Consider the following 18795-nt stretch of genomic DNA (forward strand, 5'->3'; position numbering starts at 1 on the left):
GTACATACGTAACAAGGTCGAAAATTTAAAGGGCCATATCTATGTACAGTCACCTGCAATAATATGTTGCTATTCGAAGGCCGCAAAAATATGTGACACGCTCTTATGGCTCTACAAATTAGATCGTGTCAAGTATTTTTGCGGCCTTCGTTGTGTAACATGTTATTGCAGGTGACTGTACTGTAAAATGTTGTACGATACACGTGCGAATAGGTAATTCATACTATTATGAATCTGCTTCGCGACAGCACATTACATTATGCGAAAAAAACATATCAATGTTACACCAGTAATAGGTACATATTACTGGGTTATTTTTGTTTAACCAAGAGTAGCATTTATTCCTAGATAAACCTAAGGACTCGTTGCCTTCTCTATTCGCATTTGGGTGCTCTCTCTCACACACTTTCGGCTATCAGCAGAGAGGTATCAGGGTCGCTTCTCTCCTGTGAACATACCCCAAGTTGAGAGTTATTAAAGCCTTAATTGAATACCTTAGCCTTGATTTTTTTTTCTCCTTAATCGTGTGCTACTTGAGTGCTCATTATTGTTCATAGGAGTAACCTTAGTTTTGAAATATATATGACCCTAAAACACAATTTTCACGATTTATCTTGGATTAAATCATTACTCTTTACGGCTCATTTAGAAGGTGCGAGACCTCGCATGCGAGTTTCATTACATTGCGTTATTTCATCGGTCGGCTGAATTGTTGTAACCTCAATGATCCGCAATGTAACTAAAATCGTATACCTACGAGATCGCGCGCCGTCTAAATGAGCCCTTAGTCGGCCCTAGAATTAATCTTCCTTGTTATCCCAAATGCTGTCACCATTGGCCTCAGTATTGCTTGGGGCTAGGTACTTCTGGATGGCCGGCAGCTTGTACACATAGACTGAGAGGATAGAGCCTGCGCACGCGCCGATCCAGTAGACCACAGCATGTTCTAGAAGAGTATGTCCATCGCAGCCGGCCTTCAGTGACGTCGCCAGGACCGGGTTGAAGTAGCCACCAGAATAATCGAATGCTGGAATGAAGAATACATTTGGTACTCTGGTTTATTTAGTCTGTGGACGTTTGTCAAATGTTTCCATGATGCTAATGAATTGTTAATAATTTTTTACCTACTTGTGTAGAGTCTGTGTGCAAAGAGATGAGTCGTGAAATGTATGGGATCCAATACATTCTACGACTCTTCTCTTTCCACACAGACTCTAGGAGATTCACTATGATTCTGACTCTAGGAGAGTTATACAAACCAGTGATGGAAAATACCGACACTGAGCCAGTGATACTGTCTCTATTCAAACTAAGATACGTCAATTAATAGATATAGAAACGATATGGATTAGATGTGTCAGTGTCAAAAGTGTCGGTTTTGTTTGAACAACTGACATATCCATATCGTTTCTAGGTCTATTAACTGACCTAAAGTTCGAATCGGGCCGATGATTATACTTTTCAATGCCACTTTGATAGAGAGAACTTTATTAAAGATTATAAATAGGTATTATAACTTTACTTTTAAAAATGTCAGAATGACGATAAAAAAACTGCGATTCTGAACTTGTTATTAACCTCTTTAGTAAATCATGGAAAATTTGAACAAAACATCCGTAGAACGTTTAATAATATACATCTGCTACTAATACACTGAAAGTCAATGAAAACAGGTTGTTTCTAGGGTAATTTCCATATAAAGTGACCCGTTTTCACTGCCATCAAGTTAACCAATGCGCAATGCCATGAGACTATACGATTTCTAACATGAAAAGCTACTGAAGCTACCGACATGAAGCGTGACCAATGCATATTTACAATTAATATGAAAATGATGGGTTTTCCTTAGCTGTTACCGCCACCGTTGTTTTTACTTAGCTAACTGAAACTCTAAAAAAAAATCTAGTTGCAAACTCAAATTCTAATAGAGTAGCTAGATCAGTGCCCGAAACGCGTTAGTTCCGCGTAGCATTATTCCCGATCGCATTTTCCCCCACTCGCGTTAGTTCCGGGTAGCATTATTCCCGGTCGCATTTTTCCCCACTTTTCATGGACGTCACACTAAATTAATAGGTTAGGTAGGTTAGGTTCGTAAGGTAGCTCCAGATGCCCGAAGGGCAAACCGCTCAGAGCCCCGCGAAGCGGGGCTCCGTCTAGCTATGTTGTGAACTAACGCTACGCGGAACGCGGAACTAACGCTAGTGGGGAAAAATGCGACCGGGAATAATGCTACCCGGAACTAACGCGAGTGGGGAAAAATGGGATCGCTACGCGGAACTAACGCGTTTGGGGCACTGATCTAGCTACTCTTTTATATAAACTTTGCATCAGGTATCAAAAACCCATTTCACCTGTCAACCATATCACTGCCCTGGTAGCTAGTTCTAAGATAAGATACATAATCAAATGGATGGAATGGAAAACTTGTAAAAAAAATACTGTCAATCAGGAAGTAAATAGCTTTGAAATACATAAATATAAATCTTTCAGTACTTAATTAGTACAACTAGACATTAAGTACCTATAGAAGTATAATAGAGTAGCTTTTATAGACAGAAAAAATATGCCTCCATATTGAAGTTGAAAGAACTAATTGGTAAAGAGAGAATACTATCAATTGAAACTACTTTTTCTTTGACTATCTTAAAGTTCTATATTCTCAAGTAAAAACAATAAGTGTAAGGCCTGAGTGGACGCTCGAGTTGAGCGTGCAGCGGGGCGTGCGGCGTGCATGTTAAACAAATGCAAACGTATAGGAGCGGCCTTAGTGCACGCTGCTCACATCACTTGTGAGCCCGACGCCACGCTGCACGCCCCGCCGAACGCTCCGCTTCGAGCGTCCACTCAGGCCTTACACTGGCGGTAGCTAATTCAAACCCAATATTAGTGGACATCTAAATGTCTAAATGTACCTTTTCCTAAATGGACTTTGCAAAAGATGGACACGCTTAGGTCGTCATTGGCACTAAAATTGTCCTGATAGCGGTAGACGAATACCGTGTGCCTATTGAGGACTCCTGCAACGTGAAAAGTGGGTGAGGCGCGTGTAGTCGACAAGTGCTCTCTTTCTATTTAATGGACAATGAAAGAGATGTAAGCTTTCTTGAAAACGGACGACGTGAGGCAGTGTGAGGATGGCCAGTTTGAAAGGTTCTAAATTTAAATGAATACGAGGTTTTGGGTCAGTTGCACCAAACCGTGTGGCACCATGAAACCGTAGGTACAGTCGCCATCAGATATATCGCAGCGGCAAATGTGCTCATTAATATCTGAGCACGCCTAATAGAGGCGTCAAGGCGTTGGAGTGCGTGTTCAGATATTGTGCACACCTTGGACGCTCCGATATATCTGATGGCAACTGTACCTAGGTGAGCGACATGATCACTTGATCAGTCCGTCAGATGTGGTTGGTGCATGGTTGGTGTAACGATATATAATTTGAAAATCTGTTATGTTTTTAACTAAAGTTTTGTTCGTCACAACCTTACAAAATTCGTTGTGCACTTGACACCAAAAATATGTTAAAGTCTTTACATAAATAGGTACGAACAAAAATACACTGCTCAAATCTAACAAGTTTTCCACTGGCACTTAGTATGTATACATATGTATATGTGTCAATGTATGTAATTGTGTGTTTTTAACATGCAAAATTATTAGGTATATCAGTAAGTTAAAAAAAATGCATTAGCATCCCACCTAAATATACCAATAAACTAAAGACCGTAAAAAGTCTTCAGCGATTTTGATAGCCCACGCAGTGCAAGTGTCATTTTATCAAACTTCTATGAAATTATGACGTATAAGTAACATTTCTACTGCGTGGGCCATCAAATCCGCTGAAGACTTTTATTGGTGCGACTATAAACAGCATATTAATGTCCTATCAATTAATACCGCTAGTCGTATTCTGCCAAAGTTCGAAACGTATTTAAATAAGGGGAGTAAGTATGTTAAACCACATAAGCTGTGGCGTAAGTCCCTTGACTTGGTTAATGCATTAACTTTAACATTATCTTATTTCTTGTGACTTAATAGAAGTTTAGACTTTAAAGTTAGCTGGATATAGCAAAAGAAATTAACAGTACAGTAGCGTGAGTCTGGTCTGGTATATCGAAGTTTGAAATAAATACATATAGAATCTCTTTTAAGGCCGGGGGGGTCGTTTTCACCCGCCGCCTGCGGCCGACAGCGGCCCGCCGCCCGCGGCGTCTGAATGGTATGTTCGGGAAAGCTCGGGAGTGGTCGTTTTCGCCCGCCGCGTGCGGCGTCCCCCCGAAAACGACCACTCCCGAGCATTCCCGAACATACCATTCAGACGCCGCGGGCGGCGGGCCGCTGTCGGCCGCGGGCGGCGGGTGAAAACACCCCGGCCTTAGGGTTCCGTACCCAAAGGGAAAAACGGGACCCTATTACTAAGACTTCGCTGTCCGTCCGTCCGTCCGTCCGGCCGTCCGTCCGTCTGTCACCAGGCTTTATCTCACGAACCGTGATAGCTAGACAGTTGAAATTTTCACAGATGATGTATTTCTGTTGCCGCTATAACAACAAATACTAAAAACAGAATAAAATAAAGATTTAAATGGGGCTCCCATACAACAAACGTGATTTTTGACCAAAGTTAAGCAACGTCGGGAGTGGTCAGTAGTTTTTTTTGCTTTTTTTTTTTGTTTTGTTTTTTGCATTATGGTACGGAACCCTTCGTGCGCGAGTCCGACTCGCACTTGCCCGGTTTTTTTTGGTAATGGTCTCCTTTGACGGTGTTCGATTTTCGCAGAGGCAAGTATTGTAACAATGACTGTTTGTGTCTATATTTAGAGAGGACTTAGACAATTAGACATGAATAAAAGCACCTGTGCAACGCCACCTAGTGAGCTTATCATGTATTTGCAATTTTGCATATAGTATCTCTAGTAATAGCATATTATATAATCTGTGGTAATAGCTTCTTTATCAAACTGATACCCCTTGCCTGTAATAAAATAAAATTGACAAAAAAATGTTACTTTGACATTGTCGCTACTTGTGTTTGACTGTTTTAACAACATCATAATATAGTAGTGGACCCAGTAATGGACGTGGAACCAGTAATGGGACAAAAAAACATAATTCCTCTAAAATAAGTATCTAAAAGTAGTTTATAAACACTGGCTGTATATTATCATAAATAAGAGTCCTAGAGCTGTTTCAGTTTGAAGTTTTATTAAATTTGGTTGTTTTTTAAGAAATTGGCGTCAACCTAAAAGTTGTGGTGTCACTGAAAAAAAATACCACTACGAATTCTTAACAACTTCGCTAAGAGAGGTGAGTTAATTTATTAAATTTTAATTAATTAATACTTGATGAAAACTAGAATGTGTTTTGTTAATTGCATTTACCATGAGATAAGGTATACAACACACTATGTTGTGACTCCACAGATGTAAAAAAATAGTGGTATTTGGCCCAATCCCATTATAGGAGCTGTAAAACTGCGTACCTCCTATGATGGGACAAATGTCAGAATGATGCTTGCTATGCCATAATTTCATGTTTAAACAATACAGAAATAAAATGTAGTTAAGAAATATGTCAATCAGGAGGTATTCTCGGACTTCGGATAAATTAATATCGTTTTTCCAAACTTTTATTTAACTTGCCCTGTTAGTTAGTGTGGGTCCAATCTTGGTAGCTGAATTTGAGCCACTTTTCGATTTCCGATTCAGTTGAAATTTTGTGTAAGTACCTAATTAAGTATGCAAATCGGATGATAATGCAATATTATGATAACATGGACCTGATCTGATGATGGAGACAGGAGGTGGCCATGGGAACTTTATCGCATTAAACCCTAACTAATTGTGTTAGGGTATATTAGAATTGTCTCGATGGATCTAATACAATAATAATTGGCTGTGGAAAGAAAAATACATTCAGCGATAAAAGCTTATACCAAAAATTGTTTTATTTTGCCGTAATTTATTCCCCATTTCAATATTTTATACTCATAGAGCAATGTCCATTATAGGGGGCCCATTACTGGATCCACGTCCATTACCGGGGGCCCATTACTGGAACTTTGGTGTCCATGACTGGAGAAAAAAAGCATGGTTTTAATTTGTTAAATATGTGGAAACTAATTGCAGTATCTTTGATACAACACGCCTAAAACATGAAAGACGGATAGGACTTTCATCTTTTAACACGCTAAGCGGTAGACCATTTACATGAATAAGGGAAATATCATAAATACTCCAAATTTCCTCTTAAATGTCCCATGACTGGTGCTGTTACTATAACTACTTACACAAACATTAAGTAATCATATAATTATTTTTATACAAAATACGTCCCTACTAGAAGTTTTAATCAGTAATACCTACTCGATTGTTGTCACCAGACTTTCATATTCCAAATATATGTTACTAGCTACCTACTTAATTTACTCAACTTAATTTTGAGATATAGCTCTGTAATGTTGCATTTTCTGTTCTGTACGGAGTGCGGGTAATGCGATGTAAACGTAGATTTGTTTCGAAGGAAGTCATGTGAATTGGCGAAGAAGATTTAGTTTATGCCCTTCCATTGAATTGGCGAAGAAGATTTAGTTTACGCCCTTCCATTGAATATACGAAGAGAGCTTGATTTTAATGTGCTTTTTGTTAATTTTAAGTTACTTGACATTGGATTTACTTAATTTTAATCGTACTTTACTATCATACGTAAAGGCTTATCACTTATTTGATTACTATAATTATTAGTTAGGTATTATAAGTAAGAGGTGTATTTTACGACAAAATTAAGTGGATAAAATACTTGTTCAGAAATTTAATTTCAATGAGTGCACATAACTTTAAATGTATATTAATAGGTATATCAATTACTTACAGTAATAAAGGCTGCAAATGTGAATAAGTGTATCATACAAGTTATGTTTTTGTACATACATATATTTTTACTATATAAGTACCTACAGTTTTTAATAACTATATGTGCGAAGAGCGGGGGGGGGGGGACCGAAAGCGATGACAGCACACATGATAGGTATGTACCTACTATTTTAAATATGAAGTTTTGGGATTACCACATTCGCTTACTAAGTATCTGACAAGTGTCGAATGATTATTATTATTACATTTATTACGGCGAATAATTCGCCGTCACATACGAATAGCAATGTGCCTTTTTTTACAAGCACATATATATGTAAGTGTGCACACTGAGTGGACGCTCGAGCGGGGCGACTAGCGTAGCGTGCAGCGTGGCGTCCATGTTAAACAAATCTAAACTAATGTGAGCGGCCTCAGTGTAGGCTGCTTATAAATCCTTTGAAAGCTCGACGCTTTAACGCTCCGCTAGACGCTCGTTACTAAGGCATATCACTAAGGAAACCATCATTATATCAGTTTTTTTTAATACTAACCAGCAACAACTAGAGAGGTCCCAATGAAGGAGTCAATGGCGGTCGCGAAGCGAGGGTTGAGGTCTCCCAGACTCTTGGAGGCGAGGCGACAGAGGCAGGTCGCTATGCCTTCCACTACGGCGCCGTATAGAACTGGCACCTGCAACCGTATGGTTAAGGAATTAGGATTGAATTTCAAATGTCATGACGGAACGTGTCTGTAAAATTAGCACATTAATTGCCAACGTTTTCGTAGCGCTCTAAGCCGATGTCAGCGTTTTCCCGCTTTGTAGAGGAAAGGGACTACGAACAAAGAACTCGCCGAGCGGGTTCCCGGCACTGAATAAAGAAATGTATGTAAAAAGTGTACGATTTTCGCTATAAAAAACACGTTACTAATCGCTGCTACGGACTACGACGTACGCTCTCTCAACGTAACAGGGAAGTAATCTGGAGACCACGTCAAATGACAGTAATTAGGGCCAGTTGCACCAACCACATTTAACGGACTGATCAGCAGTGTAATATGAAACTTCCCATAAAATAGAATTCAGCGAACGCTTTAACGGTGACAGACGGTTTGATGCAACCGACCCTTAATATAAAACGCCAAATGGATGAAATTAATGACATGATTTTTCTGTTCAATTTTTTTTCCATTGGCATTTCTAAATAAACAATTGTCATCTTGGCTAAGCGCTGGTGGCCTAGCGGTAAGAGCGTGCGACTTGCAACCCGGAGGTCGCGGGTTCAAACCCCGGCTCGTACCAGCAATGAGTTTTTCGGAACTTATGTACGAAATATCATTTGATATTTACCAGTCGCTTTTCGGCGAAGGAAAACATCGTGAGGAAACCGGACTAATCCCAATAAGACCTAGTTTCCCCTCTGGGTTGGAAGGTCAGATGGCAGTCGCTTTCGTAAAAACTATAGTGCCTACACTGAGAGAAAAGTACAACAAAAATACACTTAGAATTACAAAAATAAACTTAATCCGGGGACAAGGAGAGTTAACTAATAGGAACAAATTGACTTTTGCAATTTCTATTAGTTCTCGCAATTTCTATTATCTGTTTGTTGAAATTATATTTGGGATTACTGAGCTGTTTGTAGAAATAAATAAACTTTACAGAAATAGTGAAACGTCCATATTTATTACTAAAACTTCATTTTTTCCCCCAGTACAGAACTGTTTTTTAATTCCTGGTGATGATTTTTCTCTCAGTGTACGTCAAATCATGGAATTAGTTGTCAAGCGGACCCCAGGCTCCTATGTGAGCCGTGGCAAAATGCCGGGATAACGCGAGGAAGAAGGAATTGTCATTTTGGCTAAAGCAGCATGTACCCTAGCGGACTCTGGTGCGTGCATCCATTGCAAATGCAGACTTGTCTGGGCAGGGCTCTGATGTTGCACCTCTCGTTGAAACCGAGGGACTAGTGCCCTCTCGATTCGCATTTGGGTGCTCTCCCTCACACACCTAGCTACCAGCACACAAACACAAAGGTATTCTCTTTAATTATTTAAACTTTACTGCAAAACATAAGAATGAAACAAAAATGGTGGAATAAGCGGCACTTGCACCTGGGCACAGATTATATAATAGTTCTTACGAACAGATACTTATCTCTCAAACAAAATGCAAATACCTACCGTTATGATACCTACACAAAAATACAATGGAGTGACCTTCAACGCGCCGCTCCCCGCACCGCGCGCACCGGCACAACGCTAGGGTTGCTGACGCTTACAAATGATAAATAAATACCTACTTAAACAGCGGAGTGAAATAATGGGAAAGCTAAATCTTAAATTATACTACCTAATATTCCAATTATGCGTTAGTGTTTGCGAAATAGTCATTTTAAAAGTCATATGTCCCTGCAGTAACCGCAGTGTTTACGCCGTTTTATAAACCGCGCAATAATCCCAGCAAGAATTAGTTTTAAAACTTCGATAATAGAAACCCCATGAATGCAGGTAATTAATTATAAGTTAACCAGAGCAAAAATGAGTAGGCACTTTCCGGTGTAAAGTTAACTTACTGTCGTTAAAATAAACATTTATCAAAATAAATTAAAAATTTGTTACCTATTTCAAATAGATGGATATCTAAAACTATACATTAATAATCATAATCATTTATTCCATCCATCGATCCATTTGTCATACATAACAAACATTACATGTTTAATTAAAGAAATTCAATAGTAGGTATTAGGTACCAACTACGTAGCTTGTAACTATCGTAAAAATTGACAGTGCGGCGCGCGGTGACGTGCGTACGTGAGCGCGCGTGGCAACCAACTGGCTTGCTTTTCTACCGTGAACGGGAGCAGATTCGTAGGTATAAATCCGAGCTCGCGCGGAGAGTTCCATAGGCCTGACCTGGGGTTAACCGGTTAAACCGTTAACCCAGTGTAAAATTGTACTGATAACCATGGTAACTCTAGGTTTAATCGGTTAACCCCGGGTTAGCGAATGGTGCAAGTGGCCCTGAGACTTAAGTTAATTGAACAGAAAAGTTTATTACCCAACTTGTTTACTGGTATGGCGGTTAAAGACCGATTAAGTTTAGTACCTACAACACTCAAAAACAAACTGACATACTCACAAGAGCAATTGCACACACGCATTCAGTTAGGGTACATGCTATATAAATAACATATGTATAAATAAATATTATATTATTATAATAAATATCGTTAACCGGGGTGAATAGGGCAACACAAAATGTAATTTACCTGACAGTTTATTAAAAAAATAATGATAAAAAAATGTACTACTACCTATTTTCAATCGAATGATACAATTTGCGTGAGATTTTTTTGAGAAATAGGTAAACCACATTTCCAGTTTTGTCCCTATTCACCCCAGTTGATGGTACTTATTATATATTATATAAAAAAACTATTTTATTCGTTTAGGTTTTATAGTTACTAAGGTAAACGTACTGGTGCTCGACGGGGTCCCAGTACATGTCATCTTGAAACTTAAGTCATTGTTAATAGAGGGGACAGCAAGGTGTCATCTATTTGGCATTAGCATGTCGAGAACTAGTACGTTTACCTCACTTAATTATTGTTTGACTTAATTATATATATAAATTGCACACTTCACTCTATCGCAGGGTTTCCCGCGGGGCACGGATAAGGTCATCCTTATCATGTTTGTCTCTACATTATAATCGTGACTTCGAACTAAAAATAATATTGTTGTTTTTATAAACCCGAGAATTTAAATATGAAATGAAGGAAAGGACAGGCCCAATACACAGTTTGAATCCCATAACTAATGGGCGGACGACGGATGCAATATACGTCTTATTACGAAGCATTACGTATATCGTTTGACAGGATTATGACGTATATTGCATCCGCCGTCCGCCCATTACCCATAACATACCGTGCAATTTTACATATCTAAATACGTTTTTATCGGTTAATTCATATATATGTTGTATTAAATGTGATAATGTATAATTTATAGTAATTACACTAATATTAAGGATGACTCACGTTAGACCGGACCGTGTCCTGGCCGGAGCTTCCGGCGCATCATTTTCTATGGAAAGCATCACGTGATCGCCTGTCATAGAAAAGTAAGCGCCGGGAGCTCCGGCTCAGAGGGCTTACCGCGAACCCCGTTCGACGTGTTGCCTCCCTGTCGCACTTGTATATTCGTACGTAAGTGTGACGGGGAGGCAACACATGGATACGGCCCGTACTAGCGTGAGTCATCCTTTATTTAACTGATAAAACACAGATCAATCGTTAGTGAAAGCAGAGAGATTTTAAAATAGAGACGTATATTCTCATCTTTTCGAGCGATGACCTATACTCGTGTAGATGGCGACACCTTTTAATATTTAACAATTTTGTCACATATCAGTGAAAGAGCAAGGATCAAAGTCAAATGACGTTCTAAAAGTTTTAATCGTGTGTCGATAGATGGCAGTAAATTTACTGTGGCGAACGCCTATGATACTAAAATCTTCTTTGATGAAAATAAGCAACATAAAAACAGGTAGAGCTAGACCAAGAAAACTCTGCAGCAATTTTGACAGCACACGCAGTGCCAGTGTTACTTACACGTCATAATTTCTGTTTGAATAAGTTGAATCCATTGGTCACTGGACTCACTGGTTCATATCCGTCTCGAAGGTCGAAGGACCACTTTGTTTTAATAAGTTGCTAAGTTACCAATCTACCAATAATTTACTCTTATATTTGACAGCATATATGTACATTCTACGATGAACTACTGTTACCTAGTTTGCGTTTGTAACAGCGCCATCTCTTAGGGAATTTGGACATCAAACTTAACAATTTCATAGAAGTTTGACGTTTAAAATATCACCTACGCTGCGTGTAGATACTGTCAAATTCTCTGCAGCTTTTTCTTAGTTTAACTCTAAACCTCTGGCCGCCCAGAGACCTATAAAGAGGTCTCCTGTTCCATTCTAATTTGAACTTTGTGTTACCGAAATAAAATTTCATTTTGCTTGGCAAGGTTTGACGTATGGGCGGCTAGAGGCTAAACACAAAACCAATAAACCTCACCTGCAGATCAGCCTTGCAGTCCTCAAAGGCCTTGTCCTTGTGTGTCTCTGAGATCTCCAGGGCCCAGTACATCTGGACGTACTTGAAAACGAGCAGGCCTCCGGCCAGCTCCGCCCAGGTCTTCAACAAGGCTTTGCGGACATCGCCTTTGCCTGGATTAGGAAGAAAATAATTGAATACCATTTCGAAGTATGTCATTGGGACTGCGCATTATTATTTGAACTAGACTGGATTCTTCGGGCTGCCAAAGGGCGTACCTAGGAAGACCGATTGGCCGCCCGGTAGGTCGGCCCAGATACCGCTGAGGAGACAGTGTGGACCGGATCTGCGTCAGCTTCAAGCCGATCATTGGCAGGAAACGGCGCAGACCCTCTTTGGATTGCTGAGCCATAATGCTTAGTTAGACTGGATTATTTAACACATTCAACACCAAGAACCCGACTGTCGGGTACACTGTTCGTAGCGACTACGCGCTACATACGACGAAACCGGGGCTACGCGCTACGAGCGTAACCCGTAGCACTTAGTGGTATTGAATGTGTTAAATGTGTACCTTGACATGGCGCAGTCGGTAGGATAATAAGTATAAGCTGCAAATTAGATACCCACTTTAGTAGCTGGGTGTAATTGCCAAATAGGTAGGAGTAGGATCTGATTGGGGCCCTCAGTGAAAGAACTTCCGTGTTTAAAACTTAGATATGTGGTCTTACCTTCAATGATATCTTCAATATGGGTGTACGGACAAGCCGTCGCCTCGCCCCAGTTGAGCGACCACCAGATGGTGAGCGCGAACAAGAAAATGGCGTACGTGCCCACGCCAAAGTTATCTGCCACTGAAAGCAAAAATAGTAGATTGTTAACCAAGGTATGAAAGGCACTCATTTCTGCCGAGGTAGTTTGTCGCTCGAACGCAGTGAGCTTCAGCTATATGTTTAAGTCCAGTGACAAGCAACGATTTCAAAAATAAAAATAGGCTCGTTTATATAACTACTACGAAATAACTTTTTAGCTTGTAAGATTTTACTATTGTATGTATGTTAGTTTGTAAGGTATGTATCTATGGGCCTTAGTTGCCTGATAATAAATGATATTTGATTTGATTTATATAATTCCGACTGAACATTCTCGTTTAGTGTAGAATGGCACAACGCAATTGGTCGATGAGTTCGCATCACGCGCGCGATTGGTCGCAACTAGTTCGATTGGCTTGACTCGCATTCGTGTGCTCACCAGTGTGCTAGCCCCAATTTTTCGCTAGCAAATTTCTTGTCGGTTTATACTAGTATCTGTGTCTGTACGTTTTGCTTTTTTGATATTCTTGTTTTTATAATAAGAACTAAGTTACTTCAAATAGATAGCGCTTCCAAAGAAGCCTGGTGTGTAGACTTCTTTTTAAATGGAATAGGGATGAAATATAATAAGTTGTCGAGTGTTAAAATCCTTGTCTTATTTTAAGCCGTGTCTTATATTTACCCCGCCTGGTCACCTTTATCGTCGTACATAATTAGGTGAAACAGAAATAACTCTAATAAAATACTTAATATTTGCTGACAATAAAATGCTTTTTTAACCGGCTTCAAAAAAGGAGGTTCTCATCAGTTTTTATTGAAATATTTCACAGACTATCACAAATCGATAGACTAGCGTTCGCTTTGAATGAATTTAATCTCAGGGCATTTTCATATTCCACGCGAAAGTTGAAGGCAAAAAATAGTTTAAAATGAATTTTTCCTCATTAAAATATTATTAAGTTTAAGTTTGTTTACGAAGTTTTCAAGCAAGTGCTGCAGTCAATTTAGTAGGTATCTAAGAAATTGTTGTTTGTTTAAAGTTAGTTAGTTAGTGGGTGCGTTCTTAGAAAATGTCGGGAAACTTTCAATTTAGGAGGACTGAGCAAAATACCTAACTGGACCCCTATTCGACAAGCGACGTTTGACGTATCGTGTTGATCTCCCGTTGATGTGGGAAAAATCATAAGTTCTCGAATACGTACAATGTCAAAATTTGACATTAACAATCCACAGTTAGGGTGACAAGCAAACCAAACCGAACCACCCTTAGTTTAGAGTTGAGATTTGGTTGTACTAAATGACATTATCCACCGTTGATGGAATCAACACTCAGTATGCAATAAAATCAACTGCAGTTGATTTGATGTGGATGCGAAATCTGACAGTTGCACATGTCGAATTTGGCCCCTGAATATTAGCTAATTCTACTTTGTTGGTAAGAACATTACATGTTTATTTAGGTAGGAAATTATTGACGTCATTAAGTTACTCTGTGATAAAACTTTTCTTTCGTAAGTATAGGTTCATGCCCATTTGACTTGATAGAATGATTTGATTATATATTTTAATAGGAGTAACGTAAAATAGGTGTCTAATGTTAAGGGATTGAATAATTGAGGGATAATCAAACGTTTTATTAGACAATGGTTTAATGCCCAAAGTTATATTTTCTCACAAAATAACTAGAAGTAAACAATGTCAACCCCCAAGAACTATCAAAACATTTCAATTCAATATAAGTAATTAGTAAGACGCTAACGTAATAGTCTTCACGGAAATTAAGTTCTTAGTGCCACAATCTCAGTGAAACTGTGTTTCTCCTCCGTTGAAAAACCTCTACACTTCTCGCAAACATACTCCATCACTTCAAACGATATTCTGACTGACGAAATTCTTAAATTGAAACCAGAAACAATACTTGGGTATTGTTTCTGGTTTTAATTTAAGAATTTCGTCAGTCAAGATAACTTGTAACCATGAATTTTCATTGTATTATGTATCCACTGCAAGTATGTGCTGACGGCTGCGTAGTGCGCAATATTATCTTCAACTGTTGCCGACATAGCCACCCCCACTATTTTACCATCATATATTAACGGAGCTCCTGAATCTCCCCCGCGTATACCTTGCTCTCGATTAGAGCATTTAGGTGCAATAACTAAACATGGACCTTGGTTTTCGTTATAAGGACGTATCACCACTGCCTCGCCCACTTGCAAAGGCCTGTATTCATCCTCTAACTGCCACTCGTACGAGTCTTTTGACGTCGCACCGAAACCAGCATATTTAACCGGGAGACCGGTAAGGGCCTTGTAATCGATAGCTGACAATCTGCCAATAGTCTTATTGTAAATATATGAAGTTTTAATTAGAGCAATATCGTTATACATTACATCCATGTCTTCTTTATAAAGGAATGCTGGATGAAGTATTATTTTAAGCACCTTTGCAACTCTGATTTTTCCTTTACTTATCGTGAAGTTTGTATATCTTATAACATATTGTTTGCGGTCGATACAATGGCCAGCAGTGAGGACCCAGTTGAGAGCGATGAGGCTGCCTGTGCACTGTCTATCCCCTCGATTGTTCTGCACGCTGACCGCAAACGGGAATTCGTTATGGACGTCTATAACTCCTCTGTATACTCTGAGAGGCTGTTTTAACTGTCTTCGCCCTTCGCCGCAGTAACACAGCGCTACAAAAACCACTGTTTGCCACATTTTCAACGATCAAAGTTGGCACAAGTTTATGAAATATATCTTTTTATTGTTTGGATTAGTTTATAATTATGATGTTTCATTTGAACATCGTATAAAGCAGGATAGGTAAGCGAAGTGATTCTGCCCCAGCGAGTTTAGGCTTGTAATTTCTTCAATGATGGTATTCATGAAATGTACGTCATCAGGCAAAACTCAATACATTTGACGCATGCAGATTTTATTTCTATTACGAGTACATATAAAAAAATGGAAGAAATAATTTTATTAAGTTTACATGTGAATTTGAAATTTTGCATACACCACATGGGTAACTAAAGTATAGGCACACCATCCAAAATAAATACAAACCCAATCTCACTACTTTTTTTTATTGATATCGCTAGCCATTTCGAAACTAAACTGGGTTCTCTAATCGAAAATAAAATTACCTAGTCACGTATATAAAAATACAAATGCTTATTTCAAAATGAAACTATATTACTGCGTTTCAATCGATAAGCACTTCAATAACCTACATCATGTACCTACTAAAGTCAAGAATTGAATTGAATTATCTGAAATCAGATACTTATTAGGAATTATAAAAAATGATTAGTGCTATTTCTATACTTATTGTCATTTCTTGTCTAAATATTATTTATTTTTTAACAATAAGGATTTAGAATATGGTACACAAGTATCATATCTGCGTGCAATAAATTCCAAATGCATACTAGTTTTTCAATGGCTGCTGCAAATGACCCATTAGAAAAGCATAAAAATCTATAATAATGTAGGTACATGTTTGCATTACGCGATAATACAGGAAAAGGTTTATAAAAGGGGTTGTCATTCAGTAGTAAGATTCATTTATATAATGTCCCTGACTCGTTTCATAACTTCGATAGCATTATTACTAAAGTTTAAGATCTAGTCAGATGCAATGTAGGCTTCATTGATAGCAATGGATAGGTATTGACTCTCCACGCTTGTCCGAAAAGCCTGCATGCATGGGTGGTATTGCAGGGATGTCAATCCTAATAGGAGTAACGTAAAATAGATGTATAATGTTAAAGGGTATAATTGGGAAAGGGTTTCACGCAACAGAGAGAAACAACCAATGTCGACCCCCAAAAACTACCAAAACATATTTTTTCCGAAGCTAACATAATAGTCTACAGAGCACTTAAGTTCTTATAGGTGCCATCACAGTTGAATTGTGCTTCCATTTCAAAGCTGGTCTTCTTTATAACAAACAAGCATGGGCAATATGCAATTCCATTAAATTCAATGACGAAATTCTTAAATCGCAACCAGACCAAACCAATCCCAGTTTACGGTAGCTCGTAACCATGAAGTTTCATTGTGTTATGAATCCACTGTAAGCACGTGCTGATGACTGTATAATGCGCAATGGTATAGTGACTGCTTAACGTAGCCACCCCCACTATTCTACCATCATATATTAACGGACCTCCCGAATCTCCGCGGATACCTTGCTCTCGATTTGAGCATTTAGGTGCAATAACTAAACATGGACCACCTTGATAGTCGTTATAAGGACGTACAACCACTGCCTCACCCACTTGAAGAGGCATATATTCATTTGGATGCTGTTCATACGAGCCTATTGATGTCCTATCAAAACCAGCATATTTAACAGGAAGACCGGTAAGGGCCTTGTAATCGATAGCTGATAATCTTCCAACCGTCTTACTGTAGATAGATGTATTAGTTTTGATGAGAGCTACATCGTTGAATGTTGAAAGTATTATTTTAAGCACATTTGCAACTCTGACTCTTCCTTTTCTTATGGTAAAATTTGTATATCTTATAATATATTGTTCATCATTGAAGCAATGTGCAGCAGTGAGGATCCAGTTGAGAGCGATAAGGCTGCCTGTGCACGATCTTTCCCCTTGATTGTATTGCAAGCTGACCGCAAACGAGAATTCGTTATGGATGTCTGCCATTCCTTTGTGGACTCTGAGAGACTGTCGAGACTGTCTTCGCCCTTCGCCGCAGTAACACAGCGCTATAAGTACCACTGTTTGCCACATTTTAAACGATTAACGATGGAGGTGCAACTTTATGCAATATATTTTCAATTTTTGGATTGATTTAAAATTGATGTTTCGCTTGAAGATCGTATAAGGCAGGATAAGCTAAGGCATCTTTACCATAACGGGTTTGAGCTTATATTTTTTAAATGATGTGGTGTATAGCATATCCCTTAATAGGCTAGATGACAATTTTTTATTAATGGTATCAGTTGATCAGGTTTATTTTGTGGATCAAATGTCTACGAGTATATAGGACCTATTGCATTAAAGGCAATAAAAAAGTCAGAAAGACAACAGTTTGGCAATCAAACGCTACCCGAGAAACACTCCTAACAAAACGGCAACCAATCGTGAGGACTATTGCTGGAAAGCCGTCTTGAAGAAAGTACTTCAAAAAAATAAAATAAAATTTAACCAGTGGTTCTCCGATCGAAAATAAACCTGCCTACTAAAAATATAATCGCTTATTACGAAATGCTTTTATTTAGCTATTGCAATTTCATCGATAAGCCTATAGTTGGTCAAGTAAATCTTGTCAGTAGAACAAGGCGGCAAATTTATGAAATGTAGACGCGAAGGGTTATCGTCCTATAAAAAATTTGAATTTCGCGCATTTTTCTACTGACAAGATTTGCTTGATCAACTATATATACTTCTCAGTCTCTTCTTCCTGGCGTTATCCCGGCATTTTGCCACGGCTCATGGGAGCCTGGGGTCCGCTTGACAACTAATCCCATCATTTGACGTAGGCACTAGTTTTTACGAAAGCGACTGCCATCTGACCTTCCAACCCAGAGGGGAAACTAGGTCTTATTGAGACTAGTCCGGTTTCCTCACGATGTTTTCCTTCACCGAAAAGCGACTGGCAAATATCAAATGATATTTCGTACATAAGTTCCGAAAAACTCATTGGTACGAGCCGGGGTTTGAACCCGCGACCTCCGGATTGAAAGTCGCACGCTCTTACCGCTAGGCCACCAGCGCTTCCAGGTTATACTTCTCAGTAGATAGGTAAATATTCTGATAATGAATGAATGAATGAATGAAAACATTTATTTTCAGGCAACTATTGGCCCATAGATAAATACCTTAAAACTAGCATACATATTAATACAAAATATATCTTAAAACTAAAAACACAATTATGGCTGCGATGCAGTTCGCAACCCCGCAGTGTCAGGGAGCCGGCCGCGGAACCGCCGGAACTTGACACCCTTGATAATAAATGTGTATGTCCTGACTGACTGATTCATCAACGCAGAGCCGAAACTACAAAAGCTAGAAAATTAGAATTTACACAC

General features: G+C 38.9%; 1 protein-coding gene and 2 long non-coding RNA genes across 4 annotated transcripts in view; 2 read left to right on the plus strand and 1 right to left on the minus strand.

Moving 5' to 3' along the window:
• LOC134673004 (uncharacterized) overlaps positions 1–18795 on the plus strand; it is a 503466-nt gene that overhangs the window by 413945 nt on the left and 70726 nt on the right. The window lies entirely within an intron of this gene.
• The window catches only part of LOC134673003 (uncharacterized), a 95421-nt gene that overhangs the window by 56020 nt on the left and 20606 nt on the right, over positions 1–18795 (plus strand). The window lies entirely within an intron of this gene.
• LOC134672897 (aquaporin-11) overlaps positions 770–18795 on the minus strand; it is a 32429-nt gene continuing 14403 nt past the window's right edge. The window contains exons 4-8 of one of the 2 annotated variants that reach the window (XM_063530846.1): positions 12652–12774; positions 11942–12093; positions 7403–7541; positions 2913–3017; positions 770–1027 (exon numbers count right to left, since the gene is read on the minus strand). In XM_063530846.1, coding sequence (XP_063386916.1) covers positions 801–1027; positions 2913–3017; positions 7403–7541; positions 11942–12093; positions 12652–12774 — 746 coding nt within the window. In that variant the 3' untranslated portion in view covers positions 770–800. The remainder of the gene's footprint in view (positions 1028–2912; positions 3018–7402; positions 7542–11941; positions 12094–12651; positions 12775–18795) is intronic. The other variant, XM_063530847.1, reaches the window with a different exon arrangement.

Source organism: Cydia fagiglandana, chromosome 17, assembly GCF_963556715.1.
Source record: "Cydia fagiglandana chromosome 17, ilCydFagi1.1, whole genome shotgun sequence".
NCBI classification, from domain to species: Eukaryota; Metazoa; Arthropoda; class Insecta; order Lepidoptera; family Tortricidae; genus Cydia; species Cydia fagiglandana.